General features: G+C 41.8%; 1 protein-coding gene across 1 annotated transcript in view; it reads right to left on the reverse strand.

Annotated features, from left to right (window-relative positions):
• Positions 1-519: 519 nt before the first annotated feature.
• Positions 520-9,049, reverse strand: part of LOC103211267 (anosmin-1-like) — a 22,804-nt gene continuing 14,274 nt past the window's right edge. The window contains 3 exon segments of the mRNA XM_007957207.1: positions 520-559; positions 2,358-2,488; positions 5,627-5,812. Coding sequence (XP_007955398.1) covers positions 520-559; positions 2,358-2,488; positions 5,627-5,812 — 357 coding nt within the window.

The following is a 9,049-nucleotide window of genomic DNA, read 5'->3' on the forward strand; positions in this document are numbered from 1 at the left end:
TAGAGCATCCAGTGGCTTCCAGCTCACTTAGATCAACATGCCCAATCCCACCCCACAACTACACACAAGCACTCCTTTACCCATAAATACATGGAACCCTGTTTGATGGTTACAATCTACCAGCGACTTCAAGGGAGAAAGACCTAGCAATCTGTTCCTGTGAAGACTGTAGCCTTGGAAGCCTCATGGGGCAGTTCTACTCCTCATACAACTTAGTCCCTCGGCAGTGCAAAAGGTAAATGCACTCGGTCACTAACTGAAAGATTGGAGGTTTGAGTCCACCCAGGGGCACTTCGAAGAAAGGCCTGGCAATCATCATCTGAAAAATCACACACTGAAAACTCTACAGGCCAGTTGTACTCTGACACACATAAGGTTTCCATGAGATGGCATCTATGCCACAGCAACTGATATCCATACATCTGTAAATCCTGAGAAAGCTGCAATTTGTATAAGTTAGAAATCTGTCTAAGAAGGAACACTCACATGTTTTCCACTATAAACAGCACCAGTGAAGTGTTAAGACTGCACCCTGTCAAAGGTAGAAGACTTGGAAAACCTGAAAACATCAAGAGAGTTCCATCAAGTTTGGCCCTCACAATTTTCATTGTATATACAATAACATACTATATCCAATGCTGACGGCTCAATGCTTGCCCATATCAACCCTATAGGACAGAGGAGAACTGCCCTATATGGTTTCTAAGGTTGTAATATGTATGGAAGCAAACTTCCACAGCTTTCTCTCACCCAGCCACTGGTGGATTCAAACCACTGACCTTTCAGTTAGCAGCCGAGTGTTTAACCACTGTGCCACCAGAGCTCGTTATGTACACATGTATACAAAACAACTGCACATTATGGTAACACCCTTATGGGGTCTACAAGTTATTTGCTTCAACTTTTTGTTGTTGTTGTTATTTTTTTCAATGGTAAAGTTTTTAGGATTAGAGCAGTACAGTGACTTACCCAAAAGCCTTCAGATAATTTGTTGCCAAAGATCAAGAACATAAAGAGGGAGAGAGAGACAGTTAAGCCACCAACAGTACACATGTTACACACATGCTACACACCTTCCATGTGATGTTTCGTTATCATGCTGCTCTTCAACCCCTCTGTTAGTTTGTCAAACTGCACATTGCTGTGATGCTGGAAGCTATGCCACTGGTATTTCAAATACCAACAGGGTTACCTATGGTGAAACTTCCAGGATAAGACAGACTGGGAAGAAGGACAAAGTCATCGCTTCTGAGAAAAGTGCCATGTCTCAGGCAGCGCTTCATTCTGTTGTCCACAGGGTCACTGTGAGTCAGAGCCGACTCGACAGCACCTAATGACAGCATCATGATGATGGATTGATGTCCCCACAGAAAGTAAGATTTAAAATGGGAACAAAGAGCGTCAGTACAGTTGTCCATGAGTGTGCAGGAGATGAAGATGCTCAGCTGTACAGACTGTGCAATCTCATGGCAATGACTTAGCAGACAATGCAACCAAGCTTGCTGAAAATGAAGATGACTTGAAGCACTTACTGATGAAGATTAAAGACTACAGTCTGCTACACACATTATACCTCAATGTAAAGAAAATGAAAATCCTCACAACAGGACCAATAAGAAGCATCATGATAAGTGGAGAAAAGATTTAAGTCTTCAAAGATTTCATATTACTTGGTTCCCCGATCAACACCCATGGAAGCAGTATTTAAGGAAACAGACAACATATTGCATTGGGCAAATCTGCAAAAGACCTCTTTAAAGTGTTAAAGAGCAAAGATGTTTCTTTGATGACAAAGGCACCTAACCCAAGCCCATGGTGTTTTAAATCGCCTCACATGCAATTGAAAGCTGGACAATGAATAAGGAAGACCAAAAAAGAGTTGATCCTTTTGAATTGTGGTGCTGGCAAAGAATACTGAAAGTACCATGGACTGCCAGTAAAACTAACAAATCCGTCCTGCAAGAAATGCAGCTGGAATGTTCCTTGGAAGTGAGAATGGCCAGACTTTGTCTCACCTACTTTGAAAGACCAAGGAATGGCCTCAAAGGAGACCATTCTTTGAAGAAGGATATCATGCTTTGTAAAGTAGATGGTCAGTGAAGAAAGGAAGACCCTCAACAAGATGGATTGATCCAGTGCCTGAGACCATGGGCTCAGGTATAGAAATCATTGTGAGGCTGGGTGCAAGACCAGTCAGGTTTCATTCTGTTATTGCTGTGAGTCGGAGCTGGCTTGATGGCACTTAACAATAACAACAAGAACTAACTGCTGGTGGACAGGAAGTGCTTGTCCTGGGGGTGAGGAGTTCTGACCTTTGAGTAGCCGAATTAATTGCCAGGGTGGGTAGGGAGACTAACCTCCGGAGGAGTAGAAGTGCTTGCTGGGGGGGTGTACATCCTTGGGACCCATGCACGTTGACAGCAGCCACTCAGAGCTGGAACCACCTGCTATGTCGTATGTCTGCCAGTTGGACCCTCTCATCTGTGGTCTGGGGAAATGGCACAGAAGGGCTTTTAATTCTGATATGATAATTAGGTCTGTGCATAAACTTGTGTTAGCTTTTGTTAACACAACTCAGCTTTGACCTCAACCTGCCCTTCTGGATAATTGTGTCGAAAAGCATTGTTAGGGATCTAGGGAGTTCTGGGAAGGTCAGATATGCAGGGACAAGTCTACTCACTTCACTCCATTCATAGATACTTCAACTCAGAGAATAAAGAAGTCTGGAAGTCAAAATCTTAGGCTAATACTTGGACGAAGTTTTGTATCTGCTGGTAAATACAACATTCATGAAATTTATGTTTTAATAAAGAGTACCTAACCAAACCAGTTGCTGTGGAGCCTTCTCCAACTCAAGGTGACACCACACGTGTCAGAGTAGAACTGGGTCCATAGGGTTTCCAGTGACTTTTTTTCAGAAATAGATCCCCAGATGTTTCTTCCAACATCTGTCTGGTGGACTTGAACCCCAACTTTTATTTAGCATCTAAGGGTATTAACTGTGTTTGCATCTCAGGGAATCCAAAAGGGGATACACATACAACACATACACACACATACTCTTTAGTATATATATATTGGGTTTGGCTGTCTCTACAGTTCCAAGATATCTGGTAACTTTCACAGTCTTCCTCCTTCCCTCCTTCATCAACCTATAGGCAAATACACCTGCCTTTAAGAATGTTCTGTGTTTTGTTTTCATTGCTAGATCTCAGAACCTTGGCTTTGAATTTCATGGAGTAACTATGAGCAATTCTGGGCCTCAGTTCTACTTGGTGGCTCTCAGTGAAGGCAGCTGCTGAGCAGAGTCAAATTAGAACCCTCCCAAACCTCCATTTGTAGGGCTGTACTGAGGCAGAGTGTCACATTTATTTCAATGTAAAAGAAGCTACCCAATCTTGAGATCCAAGGAAGACCATGAACACATAAATGGTGATTTGTGCCTGAGATGGGGAACTTCCAGGAATACCTCTCTGACTTCCTTGTTTGGAACTTTTGCTGTGGATTTAAAACACTAACATCAGTGTGACATCCTATGGAATAACAGCCAAAAAGGGAAGCACTATTGGTGGTGTTAATTTGAGAAAATGATAACAATTCAAAGTTTTTCCTCTCTCGAAAAAAAGAAGGAGGGAGTGAAAAAAAAAAAGGTGCTCTTATTATCACTTTCACAAATGTCTCAATAATTATGAAAATTTACAAATGAAACTCCCATTGTTGAAGGGAGCATTCCATGCAAATGACATTGTTTTTGGCAGCATCTGTGCAGCTTTATGCTTCATTAAAGCAAATTCTTTTTTATGAAATAGAAATAGAACAAGATTATGTTTTCACAACACTAAACTTACTGGGCCAAGATTTTTCTAACTTAAGAAATTTCATTTACATCAAACTTCTCTTACCTAATTTGGGGGTCTTTTGATTTTGTGAGTTTTATCCCCTTTGAGATATTCCTATTCAGAAATCCTCTTTGATACATTTAGTTATTGAAATCTAGTCTATTTTTCAAAAAAGGGGATCTAGTCTAGAAGGAAAACAATGTGATGAACTGAGGGGAGAAGTTTTCCCCATAAACAAACATATGGAGGCAGCATTCAGGTTGTTGAAAAGCAGAATGGTGCTCTGCATTAAGAATTTGTTCTTTTCCTGAGATCATATATTTTCTTGCACCTCACACAATTCACGACATTTTCCATTGCCACATATGCATGTGAGTGGTGGACAACGAATAAAGAACACTGAAGAAGAACTGATACATTTGAGATGTGGTGCTGGCAAAGAATGCTGAAAGTACCACGGATTGTTAAAAGAACTAACAAATCTGTCCTGGAGGAAGTGAAGCCAGAGTTCTCCTTGTAAGGGAGAATGGCTAGGTTTTGTCTCACCTACATTGGTCATGTTGTCAGAAGGGACCATTCCCTGGAGAAGGATGTCATGCTTGGTAAGGCAGAGGGTCTACAAAGAAGGGGAAAGTCCCCAACGAGACAGATTGGCACTGTGGCTGTGGCTGTGGCTGTGGCTATGGTGTCAAGTATAGCGGGGATTGTGGAGCTGGCACAGGACTGGGTGGTGTTTCATTTTGCTGTGCATAGGGTCACTGTGAGTTGGAGGTGACTCAACGGCAACTAACAACAACAACAATAGCAACAACAACAACAAACATGTGGAGGCAAAAACAGCAGCATATTTTCTTGTACCTGGTAGTCCACATGATAGCTCTTAAAAAGAAAGAATATATTTTGGTTTTCTCATTCAGGAGACAACAGAGGAGGGAGTAGGGTGAAGATAAACTCTGGCAATGGGGCCCTGCAGGTGATGTGTAAGTGGTTAAATCTACAAAGAGCAAGAAGAAAAAAAGCCATTGGTGAAGATTTATGTGTTGCTCACTTCTCACGCAATAGGAGTTCTGTGCTATCAGTCCTACTCCTTGCTGCTTAGGTCCTTGTCTGTTACAAAGGTGTGAATATGGAGGGGATACATGATACGTCATTGACATGATCAAGTATCAGGTTAACTGCTCCTTCCAGCACTGCATTTCCCTTCCTGTCAAACCCTTCAGCCACTTCTCAGAAGGAAGATTGGACAATCTAGTTCTGTAAAGAAATTCAAGGAGGGGTCAGTATGAGTTGAATTGACTGGAGGGTAGTGAGTGAGTGGAGTTTGTGAAAAAGTTATCTCCTATCAACATGGGTTCTCAACAAATGAAGTGAATGGCCTCCTTTGTGGCGCTACTGGGTTGTATGCATGGAGCTCTTTCTCTCTTCTCTATTAACATTTCCACATGTCATTATTTCTTTAGCAAAACTAGGGTCCCTGGGGGACAGGGGAGGGTGTAAAGGGTTAACTACTACATAACTAAACTAAAGGTGGGTGGCTTGTGCCCACCCAGTGGCACCTGAAAAGAAAGGCCAGGTAATCTACTTCTGAAAGTTCTCAGCCATGGAAACTCTGGAGCACGGTTCTACACTCACACAAATGAAGTCACCATAAGTCAGAGTTGACTCAAAGGCAATGGTCTAGTTTGGTTTTCAGTGGTAAAACTGTTGATAGAGCCAGTGTGGGCTAAATTTCCTGTCAGGAGGAGACATTACCTCAGAGGGGAATGTTGAATGTCTACAGCACTCACCTGAACCACAGTCTGCCAGTGGGTAGCATCATCTTCACTGTGATGAATTCCATAGTTCCACCATCTCCACACCATGTAGATGACAGGCACGGTGGAAATATTGAATTTTAAGGACCGCTTAATCTCCAGCTGTCCAGATTGCAGTTCTGTGAATCGTAACTCTTTCCTGGGCTTCACGGGGATGCCAGCAATGGGAACATGTCAATTACAATAAGCTGTGGGTAGCTCTAAGAGAGGTGTAATTGAGGAGGAAATCCACAGAAGAGACCAAATACTTCATAACTGAAAGCTTCCCACGGAGTTCAGCCTATCACATTTCAAAAGTTTAGCTCTTTTTCTTTTAGCTTTTCCATTTTCTTACTTCTTTTAGTTTGGTAAATATATACACAAGGAGCGCTAGTGGTGCAATCTTTAAGCATTCGGCTGCTAACTTAAAGGTCAGCAGTTTGAATCCACACAAGAACTTCATAAGGGAAAGACCTGGTGATCTTCTCCCATAAAGAATACAGGCTAGAAAACCCTATAGGGCAGTTCTCCTCTGTCCTACAGGGTCACTATGAGTTGTAATTGGCTGAAGAACAACCAACACAACAAATACAACAACAACAACAAAAAAAAAAACCTTCATCATTTCAACAATCTTCACATGTACAGATCAGTGACTTTCATTTTGTTCATTGTGATGTTCAAGCATCACCATTGTTCCCAAATTTTTCCATCACTCTTAACAGAAGCTCAGTATCCCCTAAGCACTGAGGGATTTAAAATGAGTCCTGACTCTGAAGAACCCACTTAGTGGCTCCTCAGAAGAAAGCCCTGGCTATCTGCTTCCAGAAAGATCACAGCCAAGGAAACACTGTGGGGCAGTTTTACTCTGTCATATGAGGTCACTGTGAATTGGAATTGACTCCATGTCCTCCAACATCAACAATCCCAACAGCAACCTTTTATGTGTATTCTTCAAAATCAATAGCATTACTGAGTTATACCACTTGAGCGTAAAGAGAAATTCCCACAGAAGATTCCCATAGGAGTTCCAAATAATCTTCCACATATTACGTGCTCCCTTTCTACCAACATACACTAAGGTCATTTTAACAAGGTTCCCTAGTTCACATTCCTTTCTATTCCAGGAAGTTCTCCTTTTGAGGAAGTAATTGTGAAGCTACACCTTCTGATGTGGTCAAAACTTACTGATTCAGTAAAGCCTGCATTTCTCATTTGTGACCACACCTGAGAATTTATAGACCCCAAAAAAGGTTGTAGGTCTGAATTGCATATTGACTATCATCTTTGTGGAATTACAGCAAGCCCTTCTTCCACAGTACCACTGTCAATTTTTCCACACAGGTCTCATCTCAAATTATTCTCCCCAAAATATGTCCACTTTTTGGTGGTGTTGGGACCATTTGTGCCACCCAAGGACTCCTGAGTCCCTAGAAAGTACTATACAATAGGAGAGTTTGAGAAGATGAAGGAGCAAATCCAGTATCTATTTTAAGAAAATAACCACAAACTACTGTGAAGAGGGAATTCCAAAAAAGATATTGTCATTCAGGGATAGGAGATGGCTGGGAAGGATCTTGGGAAGTTTTAGACAAGAAATTATGTGGCCTACAGTAGGGTGGTTGCCATGGAGACAATGTTTAGTGCTTTCTGGAAATATTACATGCAGGCAAAGAAGTAGATGTCAGCTGTGGAAGAAGAAGACCTGGTAGCTATCTGAAACAACAGCGCTATCATTTAGATATATACCATAAGAGAAATGTATATTCTGGGAGAGGAATCTGGGATGGAGCATGTGGGAAAATTTTCAGCAGACAGGTGGGAAGGGATGTATCGGCCTAGAAGAAGGCTGGAGGTAAATATGAGAATGAGTTGCCCAGTTGAAGATTCTACTCATGAAATCTAATGCAATCTTTTACGATAGTAGTAGAGCCCTGTGCCAACAGGGTTACCAGAAAATGATACAGAATCTTTTCCCATAATGTTTACACTACATTACACTCAAACAGTCCTTTTCTACAAAACAAATAATATATAATAATAAAAAAAAAAACAACGAAACTTCATAAGATAGAACAGTTTTATGGCACTGACAATGGAAATGATCCAATTTTTTTTTTTTTTTAATTGTGATTTGGGTGAAAGTTTACAGAGCAAATTCACTTTCCATACAGCAGTTCACATACACTTTGTCTCATGATATTGACTGTAATTTACCCCAATGCAACAGCTCCCGTCCCATTTCCTCCTGATAGTTATCTCTTCCCTGTGTCCATCCCTCCATACACTCCTTTCCCCTGAACTGTCTCCCTGTGCATACACAGCCCTTCTATTCTCTCATGATTGTTCTCTCCAAGGAGTGTATCTACCTAGTGTAACCTCTACCTAGTATTCACCTCATATGCCTGTCTTTTGTTTGACTAGACGCCACAAGTGTGGGTGCAATTCCAGACCTCAAGGGCAGCTAGAGGCCTGGATCCATCAGGCTCTATCAGACCAGCAAACAATGTCCCCCCCCCTTTTTTTAATAAAGATTTTGAGTTTTATTCCACATTGTTCTTCCACACTATCCAGGATCTCCTACATACATCCCCCTCTGAGTGGTTGACGGTGGTAGCCAGGCACCATCTAGTTCTTGTGTCATAATAATATAGGCTGCAGATGGCATGGGGGTACAATCACTAGTACTGTTTCCATGAATCTTTGGTTTTCTTCATTCTTCTTTGCTCTGGATGAGGAGAGACCCATTGTTGCATCTAGATGCCTGCTTGTAAGCTTTTAAGATACCAGTCACTACTCACCAAAGTAGGAGGTGGAACAAAGCTTTGTGTAGTATGTTATGCCAATTGAGCTTGATGTTCCCTGTGACTATGTCCCAAGCCCACAGGTTCAACAATTCACTCCCTCTGGGTAGTTGGCTATGGCCAAGAAGTGACTACAAACTTGTCCCTTGTCAACTCTACTATACACCTGGGAATTCTTACAGAACATACAAATACACTTTAAGAAACATTATGCCAAGGCTGTACATGGTATGGGTACATTCCCCCCTCCATAGACACACCTCATAGTCCTGGCTGTACACCCATCTATTCACCCACATATCCATGTTTGCCTTCACTGACAATGCAGTACTGTATGTGCAAATGGGTTCATTTTTGTTGTCTGTACCTCCCATGTACCTCTCTCTGTCTTCCTCTTGCTCAATGCCACCATGTTGATCACTCATGTTTGATACATTTCCCTTCTCTTTAACCAAATCAATACTTGTCTCTACCTAGCTAACAGTGTTCCCTCACATCCCTCCCATTCCTTGCTGGGGTGCCTGGTAGCCAGCAAAGAAAATTTTGTTCCATGTATAAACCTTCCCTTGGCTTTTTATGGTAACAGACTAATACAATATTTGTCCTTCTGTGA

This window comes from Orycteropus afer, unplaced genomic scaffold, assembly GCF_000298275.1.
Source record: "Orycteropus afer afer isolate SDZICR_OR568_19922 unplaced genomic scaffold, OryAfe1.0 scaffold00714, whole genome shotgun sequence".
Lineage (NCBI taxonomy): Eukaryota > Metazoa > Chordata > Mammalia > Tubulidentata > Orycteropodidae > Orycteropus > Orycteropus afer.